This window comes from Mastomys coucha, unplaced genomic scaffold (assembly GCF_008632895.1).
Source record: "Mastomys coucha isolate ucsf_1 unplaced genomic scaffold, UCSF_Mcou_1 pScaffold15, whole genome shotgun sequence".
Classification (NCBI taxonomy): Eukaryota; Metazoa; Chordata; class Mammalia; order Rodentia; family Muridae; genus Mastomys; species Mastomys coucha.
The window spans coordinates 158,698,723-158,723,811 of record NW_022196897.1 but is presented as its reverse complement, the minus strand read 5'-3'; the positions used below and the strand labels follow the sequence as shown (position 1 = coordinate 158,723,811).

Genomic DNA, 25,089 nt, shown 5'->3' with positions numbered 1-25,089 from the left:
GGAACCTTGTGCACCTGTAAGAATCAGTGTGCAAACTCTATTCAGCTGAAGACATCTGGAAAGTCATCCACAACCCATCTATCAACCCATCCAACTATTCATCCATCATCCATCCATCTTCCATCCATCCTTCATCCACCCACCCATCCTGCTATCCATCCACACTCATCCATCCATCCACTCATCACCCATCCATCTATCTATCCTTCATGCATCCAACCATCCACCCATCATCCACCCTCCCATCCATCCATCTGTCTATCCACCCATCCATCCTTCATCTATCAATCTTCCATCTATCTATCTATCCTCCATCCATCCATCCATCCATCCATTCTCCATCCATCCATCTATCCATCCATCCATCCTTCATCCATCCATCCATCCATCCTTCATCCAACCATCCATCTTCCACCCATCCATCCATCCATCCACCCATCCATCTATCCATCCATCTATCTATCCATCCATCCATCCATCCATCCATCCATCCATCCATCCATCCACTCATTCACCAGGATATACACAAATAGGAATGTGCCCCTGCCAGGAGCTCCTTAAAGGCACCATGGTAAGCGTGACAGTTTGATAGTTTCTGATCTTTATAATGGACTATCTTATGAGTAAGATATTCAACCTCCACAGAAGTGGACAAGAGGCTTTTTGAGTGGGACAGAAATGGAAATATGGGAAATTTTTAAAAGCCATGTCTGCGGTGGGGAAGCTTCAGTAAGAGGGGGCTTAGGGAAGGCTTCCTGGGACAGTGACTATCTGGGGGTGATTAGTTAGAGGGAAGGTGTTGAGAGGGCCTGTCGGCAGAGGAAGAGAGATGTGGCCCCCAGGCAAAGGTGTGAGGGTGGGGGGAATGGAGGATTCACAGGAACTGGAGAACAAGCAGGTGGATCCCCTGCACAGTCGCCAGAATTCTGATCTCTGCCATGGCTACTTGTTGAGATTTGGTCTTTTGTTGTATATTGTAATGTTAACTGTGGGTCCCAGAGACAAAAGAGTTTGTATGTTGACCCAAGTGACCTATGTGACCTTGTCCCAAGTTATTTTTAATTGGTAAATAAAGATGCCAGCAGCCAATAGCTGGGCAAAAGAAACATAGGTGGGGTTAAGGGTTTTTGGGATTGTGGGAGTGGGCTGGGTGGGTGGGTGGGTGGGATGAGAACCATAGAGGGAGAAGGTGAATAGGGAAGAAAAAGTCTTCATGGGTTAGGTGAGTCATGCAAATGTGGCCCCGTGGGCTGGCCACACGTGGGAGTTAAGAGCAGCCCAGTTAAAACATAGTAAGGAATAACTCAGGGTTATCAATAGAAAAGTAAATTTTAATAGGATAGAGGGTAGATATCTGCCCAGCTTTTGTGCTGTTTGAGGCTTATTGTAAATAAGAGGTGTGTGTCTTTTATCCAGGAACCAAATGATCAAAGGCGGAGTAGAAACCCCCTGGAATTGGATTAAAATTTTAAACAACAGCTACTGTTTATACTCTATGGCTAGGTAGAAAGTGGATATATAGAGTACAAGGCTGATGGGCTACAGGAGGCCAGAAATGGGTGGAGCCTGATTCCCCATGGCTGCAGGGAAAGGTGCAGAAGACCTGGGTCTGCTGGAAGAGGGCCTCACAGAGAGGCAGGGGTCTGGGGGAGCTGACAGATCCACACCATCCTACCTCCAGCAGAGGAAGCGCAGCAGTATCCTGCCTTAGCTCGAAGCAGGACCAGCTGCAACCACAGTTCCATCCTGGCATCTGTGTTTTCCCTGTGACTAAGCCAGAATCTCTTCTGCAGGCTGGGTGGGCACAGTTCCTGCACGAGCCTGTTCCTCAACTGCACTTTTGATTTTAGTGTTTCCAGCTTATGGAAGAGGGAAAAATGCATAAAGTCAAGTATCATACCTGGGGAAGGGGTCTGGATGTTTGCTTGGTCAGCTTCCTTCTAAGAGTTCTGGGGCACTTCTGAGCAGGGGAGCTTGAGGGACTTCTGTACCCAAGGTCACCAGGCAGAGACAGTGCCTTGGGGTTCACTCAGATCTGGGCCCATCACCTTGGGCTGTGACTGTCCCATCTCCATAGTCTGTTTCCTCAGCTTAAGTCGGATTTGCTAACTGAGTTCAAATCTCGAATGAGCTGGTTTAAGAATGGCATAGGCTGGGGTGTGCCTCCCTGGTAGAAGCTGCCTGGCACCTGCAAGTCTTGGGCTGCAGCCTAGCACTAAAGCAACACTGAAGCACAGAGATGCCAGGTAGGGTCTGGGCAGGAAATCCCTCTGTGGGCACAGCAGCTATGACACATGTGGGTAAGGTGTTGGTTGTGGCATACAGGCTGGCTTTAAAGAGTCACCTTGCTCTCTGGTGAACCAAGCCAGAGAGAAGGAAAAACTGAGAGAAGTGGCAGACTGGAGATGGGCCAGCAGGCAGTGATGCTTGCTGAGCAAGCCTGCTGACCTAAGCTTGATCCCCAGAGTGCACACAAAACTGGAAGCAGAGAGCTGACACTACAGAATCCCTCCGACCTCTACATGCACATGCACATATCATATACATCATGCATACACACACATCATATACATCATGCATACACACACATCATATACATCATGTATACAAACATCATATACATCGTACACACACATATCATATCCATCATACACACATACATCATATATATCATGCACACACACATCATATCCATCATGCACACACACATCATATACATCATGTATACACACATCATATACATCATGCACACACATACATCATATACATCATGCACACACACATCATATACATCATGCACACACATATCATATACATCATGCACACACACACCATATACATCACACATACATACAACATCATATACATCATGCACACATATCATATACATCACACACATATACACACAGTAATAACAATGAATAAGAAGAAAATAACACCAAGAGGATCAAGGGAAGCAGTAAGCTGTATTTTGCACTCATGGCTGGGTTTAAAAGGCCCACCTTGCTTCTCTTGGAAGGTGAAAATCCACAGCCATTGGATGTGAGCACCTGTGCCCAATGCAAGATCCCGGAAGTCCTGAAGTGTCCAGCTATTTTGGAGCCTTCTCTTCCTTCCTTCCTCTTTCCACATCAGGGGTCAGTCAGCATAATGTTATCCAATCCTGCTTCCTGCTTCTTTTATTTTTCACAACTCGTTCCAAAACTCCTCTGCTTCTAAAATAAACAACTTCAGAGCTGGGGACAGAGAAGCCATGCAATGGCTTCCACTGAAGACAGGGATACAGAAGGTGGCAGTCCCTGTAGGGTGGAAGGGCCAGCATAGCAGGGTAACCACGGGCCCCTTTGAGCTCTAGTTTTGACACGTGGCCCCACTGAACACTGCAGCCTTCCGCCTCACAGTGGCCATGGCTCATTTTCAAGAATTCTTCATTTTTAGGGAAGGTGAAAGACTCACTTCCCTTCTGAGGCCCACAGAAGGACGGTTACATAGAAACTACACTTTAATAGAAAATATACTACAGGGCTGGAGAGATGGTTCAGCAGTTAACAGCAATGGCTGCTCTTCCAGAGGACACAGGTTCAATCCCCAGCACCCACATGGTGGCTCACTCTCATTGGTAACTCCAGTCCCAGGAGATCCAGCACCCTCCTCTGACCTCCATGGGTACCGGGCACATATGTGGTACACACACATATATACACAGGCAAAACACACACACACACACACTCACACATGATAAGAAAGCAACACTGGCAGTGAGACGGCTCAGTGGGTGGCAGCGCTTCCTGTGTAAACCTGAAGATGCTTGAGCCCCAAAACTGACGCAAGGGAGAGAACTCACTATACAGAGGTGCTGTCTGCTCTCCACACCCAAACTATGGCACAAATGCACCATCGAACACCAAATATACAACCTAACAATAAATAAAAATGTGGAGCACATAGACAGTGCATGTGGGGAGTCAGTGGATATATGGGACATGGAGGAGCTCTCTCACAGAGCCCAATGTATATCTTTTATTTTAAATTTTATTTACATTGATGTTCTGCTTCCATGTATGTCTGTGGGAGGGTGTGATATACCCTGGAACTGGAATTACAGACAGTTGTATAACATGGGTGGTGGGATTTGAACCTGGGTCCTTCGGAAGAGAACTGCCAGTGCCTCTTAACCACGGAGCCATTTCTCCAGCCCCCAACTATACAGCTTTATGAGGAAGCTAAGCTTGAGGACAGTCTGTATTGTCAGGATGCAAAGCTCAGCTAGGAATGACCAAAGCTGAGCAGATGGTCTTCCTGTCCACTGGACTGAGAATGCTCACTTTCCATCATTTAAAACAAAACAAGGTACGTTATGTTTAGAAAAGAAAGAAAGAAAAGTTTCCAAGAGCAAGATGAAAATCCCCCGACCACCTCTAAGCTCCCCACCCACACTTTCTGAAAAGGGAAGGAGTGGGAGGCCCGGAGGGAGAAGCAGAATGTCTGACTGATTCTCCTGTGGTGCCACTTCTGGTGTGAGGTGACAGACACCCAGACAGAGGATGTGATGGTCAGCTCTGTGGAGCTGTAGCACTGAGATCCTGTGAAACTCACCTAGCCACACAGCCTTCCTACAACCGCTGGGTGTCACCTAACAGTATTTGTCTGTAATTTACCAAAAAGGGAGAGAAAATCCTCACATGTATGTCCACCTTAGAGTCTCCAAAGGCACACCATCTTATTTTTTGAGTTAGGGTCTTTCATGGAATCTGGAGCTCACTGAAGCAACTAGACTGGCCAGCCAGCAAGCCCTAAGGATCCTCCTGTCTCTGCCTCCCCAACCCCTTACCCCAGTGCTGAGATTGATACAGCTACTTGCTGTCCATCTCTTTTGTCTCTTTCTCACCCACTTATTTTCACAGGTACTCAATAATCTCCAGTCCGAGAGCACCTACGGAGTGAGGGCCCGCTGGCCGGTCCCCCACAGACTGGCCAGCCAGCAAGCTCTAAGGATCCTCCTGTCTCTGCCTCCCCAACCCCTTACCCCAGTGCTGAGAATATTGATATGGGTTGGCTTTTTAGTGGATCAGGGAATCTGAACTCGGTTCTCCTGCTGGCCCAGCGATCTCATTACCACTGAGCTGCTGCCTCAACCCCTGAGAACCACTGGGACTGTATGCTCCTGCAGTCCAAGGACAGGCTCGTAGTGAAGGCACACAGAGAAGACCGTGGACCCTTAACCTGCTAAATTCGACAGAATACAGCTGCAGATGCACGGATATTCAAGTTCTTAACGCTGGAAGAGACTCTCAGCTCAGGCAAGTCTAGGAAGGATGGATGAGTCTCTAAGCAGCCAAGGAGGCTGCTCCCCACCTCCTCCACGACCAGCTGCAAAATGCTCTGGGTTCTGTGCACAAAGATCAAGCAGGGGAGGTGGCTCAGCTGGCAGGAGGGTCTGCCACGATGGGACACATTAGCCACAGTGTAGGCACAGGACACAGTGACATTCGTGACACCATCGGACGGAGCCATGTGCCCACTTTCTTCACCCTTGTGAGATCTGCAGTTGCAAGGGAATACCAGACCGGCAGCCCCCTCTTTCTACCGCTCCCCAATACCTGCCGTTCACAATCCTCTCTGACTCTGTCTTCCCTTGTCGCTCTTTCCTTTTTTCTTACTTCATCACTGCCCTTTGGCATAGGAAAGGAGCTTCCTTCTTTCTCCCTGACTAACCTTTCTCCCGCCTCTGTCTTTTCCATACTGGGGCTCTAAGCTGGGGCCCAGAGCACCCTGGGGGCTCTAAGCTGGGGCCCAGAGCACCCTGGGCTCCACATGTCTTTCTACTCTTTTGAGACAGATGCCTTTAGTTGTTCAGGCTGGCTTTGAACTTGTGATACTTCTGCCTCCACTACCCAAGTAACTGGGTTACAAGCCTGTGCCACCAGGCATAGCATGAAGCTGCTTCTCGTTTTTAATTTTATTTTATTTTATTTTATTTGAGACAGGGTTTCTCTGTGTAGCCCTGGCTGTCCTGGAACTTGCTCTGTAGACCAACTCACTCTGGCCTTCAACTCAGAGATCTGACCACCCCTGCCTCTGCCTCTGCCTCACAGGAGTGCTGAGATTAAAGGCCTGCACCGCCATGACCCACCATGAAGCCACTTCTTAACTGTTATTTTCCCCTGAAAATCTTTCCACAGCTGTATTTTCACTAAAGTAAAATTCCATGAGCTATAGGGAACTGGGAGAGTCACTTAGAATACCAAAAAGGCTTCCCATTTCATGCCCAGAACTCGCCCTCAGAATCGAACTATACCCAGCTGTTTCATGTGGCAGTGCTGCCCGCCCACCCCCTTCCAGACAGCCTCTCTCCATCCTGAATTCCATCAGCAAGGGGATTTGAGATGTTTAAATGAGGTAACAAGTGATTGCTTGCAGCATCCTAGATGTAGCGACTGGAAGGACTGCAGACCCTGGAGTGGCCTTGGAAACAGTGCCAAGTAGCTGGAGGCCCAAGGGGAACAGCTGTAGGGGTGAGCTGAAAATTCCAGACCGTCTCTAGAGTGTGCAGAAAGTGACCTGGTGCCATTTATCTGAAAGGCTGCAGCTGGGTTCCTCCCCTCCCCCCGCCACTCTGGTTTCTTTTTATGCAATGTGACATTTAAGTTCTCAAGAAACTGGGCAATAAGTCACCTTTTGTTTTGTCTTTGCCTCAGGCTCTTGTTAGGTAACCTAGGCTGGCCTGGTAGCAATTCTCTCTTTTTTTTTTTTTCCCAGCCCAAGATGTCAGATGTTCCCACGCTTTCCCAGATACACAGAAAGTAGCTTTAAAGTAAAACATAGACTCTCTACTTTTGTTTCCAAACCTGTTTCCCCGAGGTATCATTCTTTTGGAAACTGATTGCCGACTTCCCGGAGGCCCATATAAAATAACCCCAGGGTCGTCCGCACAGGCCCATGGCAGTCCGCCGTGAGGAAAGGGCATCAGACAAGAGGGCTGTACCCACATTCACCTTCATCTCGGACCCCTGTGGACCCAGAGGCAGCCAGTCACTCCACAGCCTCCTCCTCGTGAGGCTGCACAGTGCACATCCCTGCTTATGGGCCCTCACTGTCTGCAGTGCCCCTGCAGGAACACAGAGGAGGTATGCCTGGCAGGCCTCCCCAGCACCTGCTCTGGCCTGTCTCTCTGGACAGAAACCAAAGCTTCCGAGGGGTCTGGGCACAGCTTCCACACAGACCTTCCCTGGGTTTCCTGCACTTCCTCTGGAGACAGACAGCCACAGTGGCCACCTCGTCCAGAAGCACCAGGGACAAAAAGGGAATGAAGCCGGTGGACTGGGCGATGAGGCCACATTGATGAGGAAAGGGGAAACCTAGGGAGATAGGATTCCTTATTTCCTGGTTCCTCTCAAAACCGCCCCTCACTGATGGCATAAACCCAGAGTTTTTGTGTTTTTTTTTTTGTTTTTTTTGTTTTTTTTGGTTTTTCGAGACAGGGTTTCTCTGTATAGCCCTGGCTGTCCTGGAACTCACTCTGTAGACCAGGCTGGCCTCGAACTTAGAAATCTGCCTGCCTCTGTCTCCCAAGTGTTGGGATTAAAGGCGTGTGCCACCACCACCCAGAAAGTCCAGAGTTTTAAGCTGATGGCTGCATGGTGGGAGGGAATGCTGACCCGTCTGGTGGTCATTCCTTCCGGCTGGCTCTAGTGGAAAGGCCATGCATTTACAGTGTCTTCTATGAGCCTAGAAGGCAGTGCCTCCTACGAGGAAGAGGCTGTGGCCATAGAAAAGTTCCCAAACCACCGCTAGAAACGAAACATGTTCTTCCCTAAAGCCTGACCACTTGGTTCCCAGCGGGGCTGGGTCTTGCCCACTCCCTGGAACAAGCTTTGTGTGTGTGTGTGTGTGTGTGTGTGTGTGTGTGTGTGTGTAGAAACAGGTACTCGGGGCTCCTGGTCTAAGCTCAGGGTCTGTTGTCATTGTTAGAGGCAGGGTCTTACTGTGTAGCCCTGACTGGCCTGCTCTGAAGCACGTCCCAACCTTGTGCTCGTTCTGATGGTAATCCTCCTGCCTCAGACTCATACATGTTGTGAGTCACCATGCCTACGAATGCTCATGCTCAGAATTGAAATGAGGGAACAGTAAAGGCCTCATGGGGCACAGAGTGACTCACTCTCTGTGCTGTGACCTAAGAGAAACCTGGAGGGAGCAGAGTTGCAGAGCCCCCCCCCCCACTGCTCCTCCACAGACATCGACACCCCCACTCTGTGCTTGATGTGTAATGATAATTGGTGGGATCTGGGGGTGGGAGTGGTGATGCACACATTTAATCCTAGCACTTAGGAGACAGAGGCAAGGGGATCTCTGTGAGTCCCAGGCCAGCCTGGTCTACAGTGTGAGTCCATGGCAGTCAGGGTTCTGTTATACAGAGAAACCTGTCTCAAAAAAACCCAAAAAAACAAAAAACAAAACCAAAAACCAAAAACCAAAAAAAGAAGAAGAAGAAGAAGAAGAAGAAGAAGAAGAAGAAGAAGAAGAAGAAGAAGGAGAGCTAGTTTAACGAGCTAGTTCCCTGGCATGTATATTAATTAAATGTAAATTATATGTAAATTATATTTACTTTACAAATGTATGTCAAGAACTACTTGTGTGCCCAACCTAAAAGCTCTCTGGCCTACAGGTCCCTGGGGGATGTGACTTTTCCACTTGATTGACCAAGGAGAGCTCAAAGTCTGTCGGCTGAAGTCATTCAACCGCAGCTCTGCAAGGTGCTCGAAGCTTAGTACTCACTCAACTAGGATGCAGGGGAAGGCAAGAGCCCTGCGGGGCCAGCTTTCCAGTCCGCATAGGCGAGGGCCCTACTATGGCAGCTCTTCTGCTAGCATGCGCCCACTCATGCCCGGTTCCTGGGTTTATTGTGGATGAACTCAGCCCAGGCTAAAGGGTAGCTCATGCCCCAGGGCTGGTCCTTGCTGGTCATTTTTCAGTGGCTTTTGAGTCCTTAGCCTGGGAAGCACTCACAGGAAACGGGAGCAGCCCTGAGACTTTAGGGACTGGCGTGGGTTTTTATGTCTCTTTCAGCTTAGGCGAGCTTAAATTCTGAACCTGGCACAAACATTCCACGAGTCCTTTGTTCTTGTTAAGCAGGTGGCAGGCATCTCATCTCTGGGAGCAGGAATCCTGGGCTTCCTTCCTTCTCCAGTTCGGTTCCCCTAGGAGAAGCAGACGAGCGGCCTGCCTGTGCAAACAACAAACCCCACTCCTGAGCCAGGGAGAGGGTTCTGTGCCGAAAGGCTCTTGTCATCAAACCTGACTTGCGTTCAGCCCTCAGGACTTACACTGTAAAAGGCAAGAGCGGATTCCTGAAAATTGTCCTCTGAACTCCACTCGTGAGGGCGGTGGTGCACACACGCACACGCTCTTTCAATAAAAATTTAACCAAAGTGGAGAGCACAACTGTTTACATTTACGCCCTGTACGCCCACAGGGGGAGGCTCTCTGGGTGTCAGGAGCCGCTTTGGGGTGCCTGCTGCTCCTGTGGGAGGCCCGGAGCCAAGGTTGCTGTCAAGGCAGGGCATCACAGCTAGGCTCCAACTTGCAGAGCACACAGCAAAACTCTAGGCTGAGTAATTGGTTCATGAGCAATAAACATTTTGGAACTAGTTCCTAAAAAAAAAGAAAAAAGAAAAAAAAAGAAACTGTAGTTCCCCCTTTTTGCAACTTTTTTGTTGGAGGGCGGCCTCCTCCTCAGAGGTAGCTTTCTTAGCAGCCTCCACCTCCCTCCTTTTCGGAGTGATTTCCCCTCCCGGCCTCAGTCATTTCCTCCCTTACCCATTGCTCGCTGCCTGCGTGGTGCTGCCCGCTGCACTGCATTTCCATGGCCGCTTCCCTATTTCTCTGACTCCGCCGGCCTGCGATCACTTTCTTTTGAACTTCCTGATGCTGGCCCTTGTCTCAAGATCCACAACTGTGGTGACAGTCTTTTCCTATTTTTTTTTTTTAAATAAAATGTCTTCTACAGGAAGTAAGATGGGCGGAAGATAAAGGTCGTTATTCAATAAGAGAACTCGCAGCGAGTGTGCCGTAGGTTTTATACGTGAGTGAGAAGAGCTGTCAATGAGGCAATGAGAGAGCTGGTTTGGTGGCACACACCTTTAACCCCAGCACGCATGAGGCAGGTGCTGGCCAGTTTCCTAGTTCAAGCTCTGCTTGGTCTACACAGCAAGGCCAGCCAGGGATCCATAGGGAGATTCTGCCTCTGAATAAATACATACATACTGAGGAGGAGTGGACACTTGGTCCTCTGTGGCATTTAGAATAGTGCCTGCCATACAGTAGGCACTTGGTGTGCATAGAATAAATGGGGGGCCACACTTGGTATGTATAGAATGAACGCTCGGTGTGTATAGAATGAATGAATGGCCACAACGCTCTGTATGTACAGAATGAATGGAGGGCCACTTGTCTTCCGCCCATGGCTGCAACAGTAACCCCTCCCCCTGCCCACTAAGTTAAGAGAAAATGAACTCCTCTCTAGGACAATGGGCACAGGATGCTTTTATCCAGAATGGAAGCGAAAACCCTTAGCCTTGTGTTTTCTAGTGCATCTCTAGGCTTCTGTCCTTCCTCACTTAGTTTCTGTTGCATAGCAACCCAAGTAGTGTTTTCAAACCTCATCAGAGGGTGTCATCCGCTCGATGGAGGTGAGTAATTTCCTGTCCTATGTTGAAGTCCTGACACAGCAGATGAGGCCCGTTACTCCACTGACCCCACCCCCACCCCCAGCCTCTTTTCAGGACAATCACTTCATTTGTTTACTCTGGCCTTTCCTGGGATTCAGTCCCCACACGGGGCCTTTGCACATGCTCCTTCCTTTGCCTGGTATGTTCTCTCTGGCACTGCATCTCCATGATGGCTCTCTACCACCGTCAGGCCACCTTGCTACACCTGAAGTCATTGTGTCCATTTACTGTCTGTTGCTCTGATCCAGCTGCAGTATCGGCCCAGTCGTCACACTCCAGAACTCCTACAGCCCAGGACTCCATGTGGGGTGAAAGGTTAAACAGTGGAGGCATTTGCTTGTGTGTTCTCATCGGGTCCTGTGCTCACGAGGTGATGGGGGACCATGCTGGCAAGCTCAGAGGGAAGGTCTTTGTGACCTTGACTTTAAACCTAATTTAAATGTGGCCATAGAAGGAGGGGCCACTTCTCAAGAATCCAGGTCAAGTGGTGTTCAGGCTAGAGAGCTCAGTCAGAGTGCAGGGTGACCTCTGTTCCCAGGTACCTGACAACTAAGAACTAGGAAGTGCTGCTCCTGTCTTTGCGGTGGGACTATGTTGCAAGGGCTGTGTCTACTTCTCTGTAACTGCCTGTTCACACATGACCAGGAGGCATTTACTTAGTACCTGATGTGTACACACACTGCTGGAAGTACCGTTAGCACTGTAAGCAAGTTGTGTGTTGTGTCCTGTCGTATCCCCTGGACCCTCCAATGCCTTTTCAGAGAGAAACACACCAATCATGAACCAAAGCGGGCCCAGACAATGTCTAGTTCTGCTGTGTAAAGACAAGGTGGGTGAGAAAATGATGGGAGTGTGTGGGATAGTGGGGGAGCTGGGGTGTGGTTAGATCGAGGCTCAGAGAGGCATCTAGATCCTGGGTGGGGCCGCTGGGGGACCCATGTGATAGGTTGCAGGGTAGGAGAAGAGAGAGGAGCCTGGAAGGCTCTGTTTTCCTACTAAGTCTTTGCTCAGACTCGAGAATGGAGAGGGGAGGGGCTGCTGCTTCGGAGACACAATCCCTGCCATTCAGAAGGGAGATGACTACGGTAAAGGTAAAGGTAAAGGTAAAGGTAAAGGTAAAGGTAAAGGTAAAGGTGACTACGGGGCCCATCACTTTCCGTAATATGGTAACGGTGCTGGTGCTGTGAAGTCCTTTCAGGGACCAGTGAGCACACAGCTGTCTCTGCAGATAGGGAAGACAGGATCTCAGGTAGTCCACACTGGCTTTGAACTCCTGATCCTCTTGTCTTTCCCTCCCTAGTCTGAGAGCACAGGCTGTGCCTTATGCTGCCCAGACAGTAAGGCAGCTTTAAAGACATCAAGAAGTCGAACTAAGAACTCATATGTAATAAACCACTGATTTCCCCTCTCTTCCTCCTTTGAAACAGGCTCCCCTCTGAGGCAGATGCTGGTCTCAAGCACAAAATCCTCCTGCCTCTAACCCCCAAGTGCACAATGACAGCTCCTTCTGTCCTTTAGAACAAGTTTCTAGCACTTCTTTAAATGGCTTATCACTTGTCCATCCGTCCATCTGGCTATCTGTCCATCCGTCCATGTACTTAGTGTGTGTGTGTGTGTGCATGGGCATGCACCACAGCACACATGTGGAGCTCAGAGGATAACTCGCAGGAGTCAGTTCTCTTCTTTGTCCTGTCCTGAGATTCCTGTATGTCCTGGGATCTAACTCAGGTCTCTGGCACCTTCTACTCGTTGAGCCATTTCCAGCACTTCTTCAGCAGAGGTCAGCCAGCCAGTAGGCCAACGAAGATGATGACAGGCTCATTGCACGTGACTTCCCTCTGCTGAGGTCACCAGGGTTTCCTATCCCTAATATCACACGGAATGTCAAGTGTTCCCCCCTGTTTTATAAAACAACCAGGCAGCCAGCGCAGAGGCAAACGAGCAGCTCATTTACCCCCAGAAGACACATTTGAACTTGGCATCTAAGTGGGCAAGTGGCCCTGGATGGTAGGGAAGGGCTTTAAGTTAAATGACTCAAAGAAGAGGGACTCCTCCCCTGCACTGCCCACTCAAGCATGGTGCATGTTTAGGAAGCAGATGAGGGCCGGTGAGATGGCTCAGTGATGAAAGGCTCCCGCCAGCAAGGCTCATGTCCCAAGTTCACTCCCTGGGACCCACAGGGTGGAAGAAATGAACTGATTCCCGCAACTTGTCCCCCTTTGACTACACACATCCAGGACATTCACCTCCATCCTCCAGACATGTACACACAAACTAAATAAATAAAATGTCATTTAAAAGGCAAAACAGTGGGGGCTGGAGAGATGGCTCAATGGTTAAGAGCACCAACTGCTCTTCTGAAGGTCCCGAGTTCAAATCCCAGCAACTACATAGTGGCTCCCAACTGTCCGTAACGAGATCTGATGCCCTCTACTGGTGTGTCTGAAGACAGCTACAGTGTACTTACATATAATAAATAAATCTTTTTTTTTTTTTTTTTTAAAAAGCAAAACAGTGAGACAACAAATTAACACAGGCAGGTCAACTGGCGGCAGATCAATTGTACCAGTGTGATCTAATGCATAGTGTTGACTATATTACACTATATGCTGACTATATTATATATGAGATATTGACTGTTTTATATAATGATTGTATTCTATTACATGCTGATTCTATTGTAAACAGTAACACGCCCGGAAATCCCCCCGCTCTTCCCCCACTGCTCCTGCTCATTTATGTGAGAAAAGGATGTGAAACTGAGTGTGGTGCTGCACACCTTCTGTTCCAGTATTGTAGAGGCAGATAGATCTCTAGGAGTTTGAGGCCAGCCGGGGCTAACTAGTAAAACTCAGGAAGGGGACATGAGAAATACATGTGCTTGATTGCATCTACACAGACACCCAAGAGATGGAGTAATAGTTAGCTGGAGGCTCCTCTGGGCTAGGAGATGAAGACTGGGCCCCCACTCAGGGGTCCCCACTCAGGGGTCCCCTCAGGTACTACCTTACTGGAAAGGGGTGTCTTGCCTGAGCCGAGATTGTAGCTCCAAATCTAGATGGCCTATCAGTGAGTTAAGAAAGAACCCGTATTTTAAAGAGTCTTAAAAATAGGGCATGGCGCAACAGACATTACACAGGCCCTGCAAAGTGAGAAACATCATCTGGCTTTTTGTTTGTTTCTAGAGGCCGGGTCTATGTGGCTCAAGCTGGCCTTGAAATGGCAGCAACGCCTGCTCCCAAGCCCTGCCTCCAGCCTCCCTAGAGCTGAGAGTCTAAGCCACACTCCTCACCCCCACAGCATGAGCTGACTCTTTGTAGACACAGTTTACTGAGCCCATGTCTCAGGTGAGACCACAGTGAGCCAGGGAGCTAGATGTAGTCTGCCTGCTCGGATTTGGCAGGACAGCTGATTGTCCATGGGGGTTGGACGGTTTCCTCATATGCAAGATGAGGCTGAGAGTAACACCTGTCTTGTGGGAAGGCCGCAAGTGGAATCCACACACGAAGGGAATGAGAGCTAGTGGGGTGCTCCATGGAGCACCGGGTGCACACATAGCAAGTGATGGATAGTTATTGAGACCTGCATCAAACAGACAAGCGGGCTACACATCAATGCCTAGATGTACATACATATATGCTTATAGATTGTACCGTGACATATAAAGCATGCAGAATGGGTGGTGCATAAATAAAATCAAGTTTCGGGTCTTAAAAACATCTCAGTGGTTCAGAAACAGAACAGAACAGAACTGAACTGACAAGTTATGAAAGAAGAATAGTAAGTGGATTATTCCAGATTAAAGACAAGACCTGGCAAAGAGTACCATCTGTGACCTTGGGGTGAAGCCTGGACTGGACAAACAGACCCATGCATTACAGCCAACAAGGTGGGAAAGGGTGTTTTTGGAGACTGTTCTGAAGTTCAAATGGGCTCATAAAATCAATGTGAAGGTAAGGATATAGGCCAAATGCACAGGGATGAAGCATGTCCTGTGGTTGTCAGGGTCTCATAAACCTGGGATGGCCCTGGCTGAGGATGAGCTTGAATTACCCATCATCTTGTCTTCAAGTGGTGGCGTTACAGGCCTGTGTTGCCCGTACTGGGGACAAAACCCGGGCCTTTGTGCCTGTGAGTTAGAGTCAAGCTCTCTACCAACAGAACTACATCGACAGCCCAGGAGGGAGGAGTGCGGGGTTGGCTATTTATTTTCAAGCAACTGAACAGCCATAGTGAGCAGAGCTGTGGCATCTGTTTATCTCCAGACAGATGCTGTATTCAGGACAAGCTGCCCGGAACTGCTGGGAACTAATGCCTTTGGGTGAAAGATTTGCTGGGGCTCCATCAACTACTCATTTCCCCAGCACTTTGTGGGGCAAGATTCTCAGCTCAGATATTTACAAGTCATCTAAACAAGGAGTCCCCACAGACCCTGGACCCCACACCCAACACTTGTTACTATCACAATGACAAGCAACATTTAATTCCACAAGCAGCCTCCCACTTAGCCACTGTTTCATGGCTCTTTTGTATCTACCATTCTATTGCATTTTGGAAGAGTAGGACCGGACACAAAAGCATTGCCTGTGAGCTTCACTTTCCTGTGGTCTCTCCTCCTTCCACTGCCCCCACATACAGTATGGATGTGTGAAACCCAAAGGTTGATATCACAACGTCCTTCTCCATCACCCGCTCACTTTATATTTTGTGTCTGAAGCTGGAGTTGCTTGTTCAGTTAGGGAGGCTGGCCAGAGAACTCCAGGGACCCTGCTGTCACCACCATGCCAGCTCTGGGGTTACAGATACATGCCTATTTTTTTATGTGGGTACTGGGTACTAAGTTGAGGTCCTTATGCCTATATAGCAAGTACTTTTCATCACTGAGTCATATCTCAAGCTCCAGTGTCCTTCTTGGGTTAGCACTGTGCCCTCCTATATACATGTTATAGGAACATCTCTTGGCTCGTGGCCCAGACTGGCAATTTATACCAGAGTTCCAGTCCCCAGCACCCAAAGGAACATGAAGGCAGTCCATGGGCATCCTTACTCGACTCAGCAAGAGTCTAAGCTCTCTGTTTAAGAGAAGTGAGTCCCCACGCCAGCCGGAACCCCTAAGAGCCGCACTAAACACCTTCATGATGCAGAGAAAGAGAGAATGCTTAAGAAGTTTGCTGGGTGGTGAAGAGACACACAGTGGGGGCTTGGGCTGGTCTTCCTCATGCCGATTTTGCCCTGTCTTTTCCAGTCATCTTGAAGCCAACATCTGGTAAAGAGCAAAGCTTTCTCACCCCGAACCTGCCTGCCACTAATAACTTACCCGTGTCACTAGAGACTCAAAGATAAGAACAGTTGAGTCAACAGTTGCTCTCAGCCCCATCAGTCACTTACCTTGGGTGTACCCTTTCTGATGCCGGTGCCTCTCATGGCGGGGATGTGAGCAGGCTCCTCTGAGTTCCGCAGCTATGTCTGGTTCCAGGGCCCAATGATGCAATGTCACTGCATGCTGCTGGCTGGTTCCCAGAAGCTGGACTCTATGGAACAGTTCGCCAACACATGGAAACAGTGGAGAATATTCTTTCAAGAGAGTCAAATGAAAGGGGCAGAGGAGGCGGGGCCAGAGCTTCAGGCCACATCCACGCCTCCACGCCTGACGTCTCACTTCATCGGTAAGTGGAGACTGACACTCATTTACTGTGTGAAACCACAAAAGAAGAAGGAGAAAAAAGAAAAACCCACCCTTCTGCTTTACAAGGTGAAGTTCCTACTTTGAGCAGCTCAGCGTAGGATCACTCCACATTCTGGTCCCTTGAAGACTATGGAACGATTCCCACCCAGCGAGCCAACGCATTTCCCTGGTGAAGCAGTGGCTGGACTTCCGCTGGGGGGCCAGCATGTCTTCCTTCCTGCCCCTATCCCCTGTGGTGTGACAGCTGGGGTAACAGGACTAAACTGCCTGCTGAGGAAGACAGAGGATCTGCTCTTGAACCCTACGCTTTCTGTCTTCACCTTCACGCTGATGATCCTCGGTGGTTATATTTTAGCAGGCGCTGCTAAGAGCACCAGTGCAGCTCCACACTTGGCTGGCATTCACAAAGTGGAGTCCTCACGACTTCCCAAGTCCAAAGTTTTCCTTAACTCAGACCCAATATCCAGAGAGGAGCTACTCTGCCACGGAGTGCAAAAAACAACAAACAAACAAACAAACCTAGCTTGGGCTTCATTTCACTTCAGCATAAGGATCCCCTCTTCTAAGCAGTTCCCCCTAGCTTGCCTGGGACTCGATCTGTAGACCAAGCTGGCCTTGAACTCACCAAGACCCATCTATTTTTGCCTCCCACGTGTGGGATTTAAAAGGTGTGTCACAGCTGGACGGTGGTGGCACACTCCTTTGATACCAGCACTCCCAGGAGGCAGGGACGGGCTGATCTCTGTGAGTTCAATGGTAACCTGACTTACAAAGCAAGTTTTGGCTTTGTAAGGGCTACATAATGAAATCCTGTCTCAAAGTTTAAAAAAAAAAAAGCAAATAAAAAAAAATTGAACAGGTGAGATGGTTCAGTGGATAAAGCTGTTTGTTGGCTGCCGAGCTGAAAACTTGTTGGAGTTCTTGCAACTAGGTGGTGGGAGAAGCTGTCCTCTGACCTCCACATGCACGCTGTCATGTGCATAAAATAAATGTGATCAAAAGAAGTAAACAGATAAAATGCTATCCCTGTCTGAAATGATCTTTAAGGAACCAGTGATCAGCAATCTGCAGGTGACGGTAGCTGACAGGGAAGGGACAATGACTAGACAGGACGATGACTACACAGGATGAAAAGATTCCTTCCTAAACAGATGTAGAACTGGGCATGCTCCCATCCCCACATCTACAGTGCTGAGACAGGAGAACAGCTGCGATTTTAAGGCTGTTCTGGGCCACCTCGGAGTTCGAGGTCAGTCTGGACTCTGCTGTGAGTCTGTCTTACCAAGCAAATAGAAGTAGCTGACAGGGGGCTGGAGAGATGACTCAGCGGGTAAGAGCACCGACTACTCTTCTGAAGGTTGTGAGTTCAAATCCCAGCAACCACATGGTGGCTCACAACCACCCATAATGAGATCTGATGCCTTCTTCTGGTGTATCTGAAGACAGCTACAGTGTACTCATTTATAATAATAATAAATAAATCTTTTTTTAAAAAAAAAGACCAATTTAGAAGTAGCTGACAGCCATGTGCTCCCTGCCAGAGTCCACAGGGAAGGAGGAGTAATTTCCAGAAGGCTTTTCACGGAGAGAGATGGGGCTGAAGAGAGCAGGGCTAGAGACGAGTTCTGAAGAGGGCGGGGCTGTGTCAGAACAGAGGCTGTGTTCCTTTATAGGAAATCCTGCAGATGCAGAGAGGGGTTGTGAATCCCAAGGGCCAGGGCTTCGGTGACAGCAAGAGCTTCAGCCCACTGCTATGCACACAGGGACAAATCAGAAGGCGTACTCTCACTCACAGAGCTGGACATTCCTGGTCGCTGGTGACTCTCCTGTCAGTTATCCAGTTTTTTAAAATGTGTGTGGTGTTTTGGCCATATGTGTGTAAATGTGCAGGCAGTGTCTGCAGATGTCTGAAGAAGGCGTCCGATCCTCTGGAGCTGCAGTTACAGGTGGTGTTGAGTCTCTTCAGCTGCTATGCTACTGACTTTAAGTCCAGATACTTACTGAAGTGAGCCCCCTCATGCCAGCTTCCTTCCTTCCTTCCATCCTTCCTCCCTCCCTTCCTTCCTTCCTCCCTTCCTCCCTCCCTCCCTTCCTTCCTTCCTTCCTTCCTTCCTTCCTTCCTTCCTTTTTTATTTTTTATTTTTTTTTTTGAGACAGGGTTTCTGTGTGTAACAGCTCTGGCTGACCTGGAACTCACTTTGTAGCCCAGGCTAGCCTCACTTGCAGAGATCCTCCTGCCTCTGCCTCTGGAGTGCTGGGACTAAAGGTGTGCATCACCACTCCCAGCAACCCTTTCTTTGTTTTGAAATAGAGTCTCATATAGCCCAGGCTGGCCTCACATTTTCCATGTAGCTAAGGATGGCCTTGATCCTTCTGCCTTCACCTCCCAAGTATTGAGATTACAGGCACCATACCAGCGTATGTGGTACTGGGAGTCAATGGTAAGCAAGCACTCTATCCACTGAACTGAACCCAGGTCCCTATGTTGATGCTTTAAGTAGGGCAGAACTCAACTAAAAAGCATTTGTTGCTTAATTTCTAAAGCAAGAATGAATGTGGGGATCTGAGAGAAACCCAAAGAGTGAAAACATCCCTAGCACACATACTCATAAAACTACCCAAACCCAAGGCCACGCCCAAATGCCATCAGCTATTAGGGAAATGGGAGGAAGAGATCAGAGGCGAGTGTTTGGCCAGATGTCAGTCAAGTGAAAGCAAGAGTGACTGGGCACACATCCTCTGGGTGACGGACGGACGGGCTCCACAGAGCTCACCTGAAGTTGTTTCCTTAGATCTGCTCTGCATGTGAGCCTGTAAGCCACTGAGGCTTGCCCGGCACTCACAATGCACACAATTCTCTGAAATAATTTTTAAAAAAGATTTTATATTTATTTAAGTGTGTGTATGGGGGGTGTGTGCTTAAAATATGTTATGTGAATATGCATGAAACTGTGGAAGAATAAGGCTTTCAATATCAGTAGTCCAGCTTTCCGCACTACTAGAGCAATGAATGCTCTCCAGCCACAGAACTCTTGATTTTGCTCCTTCAGTACCCCCCCAACCCCCTTTCTTGTGGTGGTGTTTGTTTTAACACCTGGAGAAGCTGTGAAACCAGAACAGAGAGGAGCTTGTGGGTACCTGGTGAACTCTTACCCCCAGGGCCCAACTGTGGGCCCACGGTCTTCCCTGTCAGGGTCACCTATCTTGGAGATCCTGGAGAGAAGGGTCTCCCATGCTCTCTGCGATGCTCAGCAGGGAGGAGGATAATGGTGGCAGGCTGCATCCCATTGGTTGACATTTGTACCATGGGACTGCCACACACTGAAAGGTTGAGCGGAGAGGAAGCTGAGCCTGCAGAGCACTAGGGTTTGGTTAGGCCCACAGGGCCTTCTCTAGGCTTACCAGTCACCTGGGACTGGTCTAACCTTCAGGCTTGGTGTGCCATGTGCCAGCTGTTTCCCCACGCATTGAGCAGTCTCAAAGAGTAGCTGGACTGTGATAGATGCTTTACTTATGAGGAACTGAATTCATCTGGTGAAACAGCTAGCCCCTATTCTGTTAAGGGCTAGCTTCTGTTAGGGCACATCTGTATGGAAGTGTAAACACTGGCTGGGTGTGACAACCTTGCTAATGTGACATCATGTTTTCAGGTGTGATGCTGCTGACTGATGGTGCTTCTGAAAGACACTGTCAGCCGGGCGATGGTGGCGCACACCTTTAATCCCAGCCCTTGGGAGGCAGAGGCAGGCGGATTTCTGAGTTCGAGGCCAGCCTGGTCTCCAGAGTGAGTTCCAGGACAGCCAGGGCTACACAGAGAAACCCTGTCTAGAAAAACCAAAAAAAAAAAAAAAAAAAAAAAAAAAAAAAAAAAAAAAGATACTGTCTTTCTGATATACACACACATCTCTCTCTCTCTCTCTCTCTCTCTCTTTCTCTCTCTCTCTCTCTATCTGAATGCATCTGAGATCTTACTTCAGTCTTTCAGGAAATATGTGAATGTTTTAGTAAATCAAGATTGGCCATCATTGGGCTTGGGATGTGGCTGATGGGTAGAGTGTGTGCCTAGTTTGTGCAAGACCCTGGATTTGATCCCTGGGACCTCAGGAAAGATCACATGCTCTGATGATGAGTCTGCCTGGTAGATATGCAAGGCCTCCTTGCAGAGTAGATATAACTTTGCTTAGTGTATGTGACAGTCCTATGTCAACTTGATATACAAACTAGTTATTTAGAAGAGACCCTTAACTGAGAAAGATCTGGTTGTAAGACATTTTCTTTCAAGCCGGGCTGGGATTTGAACTCAGGACCTCTGGAAGAGCAAACAGTGTTCTTATCTTCTGAGCCATCTCTCCAGCTCATAAAGCATTTTCTTAATTAGTGATTGATGTGGGAGGGCCCAGCCCATTGTGGGTGGTTCCATCCTTGGGTTGGTGGTCCTGGGTTTCATAAGGAAGCAGGCTGAGCAAGCCATGAAGAGCAAGCCAGTCGGCAGCATCCCTCCATGGCCTCTGCATCAGCTCCTGCCTCCAGGTTCCTGCCTTGCGTGAGTTCCTGTCCTGACATCCTTGAGTGATGAGCAGTGATATGGAAGTGTAAGCTGAATAAACTCTTTCCTCCCAAAGTTGCTTTCTGGTCACGATGTTTTGTTGCAGCATCATGGTGTGTGTGTGCATGTGTGTGTAGCAGTTTGCCACAGATGCCATAGTGTGCCATAGTGAAGCTTAGAACAACATGTAGCAGGTGTCCCTCTTAGGTGCTCAGGCTTGGTGGTAAGAGCCTTCAGCTGTCCCTCTTAGGCGCTCAGGCTTGGTGGTAAGAGCTTTCATCCACTGAGCCACCTCACTGGTCCTGCCTGGAGACCTTTTACATTTGTATTTTTTTTTTATTTTACATGTATGAGTGCTTTGTCTTCATATATGTATGTGTACCACATGTGAGCCTCATGACCATGGAGATCAAGAATAGGGTGTCGGGTCCACTGGGAGTTGAATTACAGCTGGTTATGAGCCATCATGTGGGCTCTGAGGAACCAACCCTGGGTCCTCTGAAAGAATAGCAAGCTTTGGTAGCGGCTGAGCCATCGCTCTAGCCTAAGGTTGTTTGTTTTTAAACCAATAAAGAAACCAAGTCAGATACTGTTCACAGCTGTAATACAAATACACTCAGGAATCTGAAGCAGGATAGCCATGGTCTAAGGTCAGCTTGGAACGCATAGTGAGTTCAGGCTTGAAGCAGGATAGCCATGGTCTAAGGTCAGCTTGGAATGCATGAGTGAGTTCAGGCTTGAAGCAGGATAGCCATGGTCTAAGGTCAGCTTGGAACACATAGTGAGTTCAGGTTTGTCTGGGCTACAGAATGAGACCCTGTCTCCAACCTCCCACCTACTCACCCTCCATTCCACCTACCCACTCATCTCTATTTAGATTTAATTCAAGTACCATAAAATTCACCTTTAAGATTTTATTTTTATCTTTTGCGTGTGGATGTTTTCTCTGTCCATCATGTATACACAGTACCCAAACACACCAGAAGAGGGTGTTGGATCCTCTTGAACTGTAGTTACAAGCTTGTGGGTGCTAGGATGCAAACCCAGGTCCAGACCCTGGCAACCACAGCTTTATTACGCTACTGACTTCAGTCACAGCTTTATTATGCTGTTGACTTCAGTATACACTTGAGTGAGGCTGGGCATGGTGGCACCTGCTTAACCCCAGCACTGGAGAGGTTGAGGGCTGGGACCTCATCACCTCAGCCTACAGAAAGGGACAAGAGATAGGTGTGGTAACATATGCCAGCACTCAGGAGACAAAGACAGGCAAGCCTCAAAAGACAGATAGATATATACACATATGCATACACACACATGCGTGCACACTGGAGAAAAAAATATCTGTTGGTTAAACATCTGGTAGGATTGGTATCTAACTGATACACAGAACTCAACAACAAAACAAAACAAAGAGCCAAGCGACCCAAATCAAAGAACTAGACAGACTGCGCCCCCTGTCCCAGAACACCATTCTTGCTTCTCTGGGGATTTCACATCACGCACCCCGATCACACTCACCCTCCAGTCCTTCCTTAAACTGAGGAATAGACGAAAAATGTCCAATTTGTCTTTGTGGACTGACCGGGCCAGCTCAGCCTCTGCCCTTCTACTGTAGCCTCCCAGAAGCCGTAGCTGTGGAGAGAGCCATGCTGTCTCCGTCACACTTTTTAAGAGTTCCCTCTTTTGTGGATTGCTGGATAGACAGTTCTTAGAGGACGAATCACAAGTGGCCAATAACACAGAGAGGTCCAGTTCCACCAGTCAGCCTTCAGAGAAATGTGAATCAAAAGTTCACCAAGAGAGCTGGCGAGATGGCTCAGCGGGTAAGAGCACTGACTGCTCTTCCGAAGGCCCTGAGTTCAAATCCCAGCGACCAACAAAATAATAAATAAATAAAAATAAAATAAAGACATAGTAAATTTGCTGGGCGGTGGTGGCGCATGCCTTTAATCCTAGCACTTGGGAGGCAGAGACAGGCGGATTTCTGAGTTCAAGGCCAGCCTGGTCTCCAGAGTGAGTTCCAGGACAGCCAGGGCTACACAGAGAAACCCTGTCTCGAAAAACCAAAAAAAAAAAAAAAAGTTCACCAAGATCCAATCTCGGCCCAGTCAAGATGGCAGCCATCAAAGCAAACAAATGACAACAAATGTTAATGCACATGTGGACAAAGGGAACCCTTCTGTACCACTGAGAGAAGGCTAACTGGGCCAGCCACTGCAGAGACAGTACGGAGGCTTCTCAAACAACTAAAAGCGGATCTTCCACATGACCCAGCTAACACTTCTGGGTACGGGCAGTTTCTCTAAGTCAACACGTCTCAGAGGCTCATTGAGTGTCACTGTCCACGGTAATTCCTCCACGGAACCCACCTGCTCATCCAACAAGAGAGGCGGAGGGACTAAGGAACTGTGGGACGTGCACAGGGGACTTTTCCCCAGTCATCATGAGTAAGGAACTTATGCCACTGGCCGGAAAACGGATTCATAGATAACCACACTGTGAATGAAGACGGCCTCAGAAAGAGGAGCATTTTCTCTCATTTGTGGCTCCTAGATTTTATAAAGACATAGGAAATCATTTACACATATACACACCCCCACACCCATCTACACCCATACACATGAGAGAGAGAGAGAGAGAGAGAGAGAGAAAGAGAGAGAGAGAGGGAGAGAGAGAGGGAGAGAGACTGCCTAAGTGGACAGAGGGAAGAAAAGGGGGAGGGGAGGAAAAGAAGGGTGAGGAGGAAAAGGAGGACATGTTCCTGCTGATACATAGCTGTGCAGAAACTTCGACAGAGGATTAAAAACCCTGTCCCCCATAACAAAACCAAACTTGAAGGTCATAGTGAAATAACTCTGTAGGATTTGATGTTGAAAAAGATGCCACAACTCAGGTTGGCAGCATTCCTTCCCACACTGAAAGGCACCTCATGTTGCTGGAACAACTGAACTCATTTGGACACTGAACAAATGGGATCTGGCCAAGCAATGGATTGGGCTACTTCCTACTAGGCTAAGTTGTAATTTGCAAACACATGCGACCACTCACTGCAAGTTTGATCCAGTCCAACTTTATGAATGGAAGGTCTGGGAAGGCACCTTAGCCATTCTGCCACAACCTGCCTGCATCTTAAGACAAGTTCAGCAGAAGCCTATGTATTACAACAGGCTATTCTGGGAAACTAGGTGCTTTCAAAATATCTGACGGCCTGAAGCTGACACACTGAATGAAGGAGAACCATACAGGGGAGACCTTGGAGTTTTCTTGAATTACATTTTGCCCAGGCTGGCCTTGAACTTGCTATATAATAGAGGATGACCAGGGTGACCTTCCTTTAGATTGTTGTGCCTCTACTTCCCAAGTGCTGGGGTTACAGGCATACTGTCTGCCACACCTATCTTGCAGTGAAGTCCACCCTGCTGCTCAGGCTAACCTGGCACTAAGGCCAGTGTGGTCTCAGAATCATGGCACATGCCCATGATCACGACTCAGTTTCCTTTCCTGGAAACTGCATTTGCTCACTTCATTTCTCCAGTGTCTAGCACATGTCTAAGATGGCCAGTTGCCTGTGTGTACTGCTCGTGCCAACAGTTTCTGCACCATCCTTCAGTTGCGAAGCTTGTTGAGTTTGGTGGTATTCAACACTGGGAACTCAGTACCACGACTATAAAGACGGCTGAGCACAGAGCATATACAGAAGATTAAGACATTGAAGTTTTGGAACTGTATTGCTTCAAGTCTATCTGAGACTGGGAGGGAGAAATGGCTTGGCAGGGAAGAGCATTTGTGGCATAAGCTTGATGAGCTAAATCCTCAAAACCCATAGTGGAAGAACACACACACACACACACACACACACACACACACACACACACACACACACGGATGGAACCCATGGTGAAAGAACATGAACACATATACCAACAAAAACTAAAATCAAACCAAAAATAAGGGGCTGGAGAGATGGCTCAGTTGTCAAGAACACTGAAGCTCAGTTTGGCTCCCAGCACCAATGGCTGGTGGCTCATAAACGCCCACATATGCCCATTCCAGGAGAAGCAATGCCTCTGGCCTCCACTGGTAGATACATACTCTATGTATGTACACATTCTACATGGGTAGTTCTA

The 25,089-nt window shown here is 48.4% G+C and overlaps 1 protein-coding gene across 4 annotated transcripts in view; it reads right to left on the bottom strand.

The window, feature by feature from the left end:
- Nucleotides 1-16,642, bottom strand: part of Cass4 (Cas scaffold protein family member 4) — a 40,772-nt gene extending 24,130 nt beyond the window's left edge. For all 4 annotated transcript variants that reach the window (XM_031372892.1, XM_031372893.1, XM_031372894.1 and 1 more), the window contains exon 1: nt 16,116-16,642. In XM_031372892.1, coding sequence (XP_031228752.1) covers nt 16,116-16,151 — 36 coding nt within the window. In that variant the 5' untranslated portion in view covers nt 16,152-16,642. The remainder of the gene's footprint in view (nt 1-16,115) is intronic.
- Nucleotides 16,643-25,089: the final 8,447 nt, after the last annotated feature.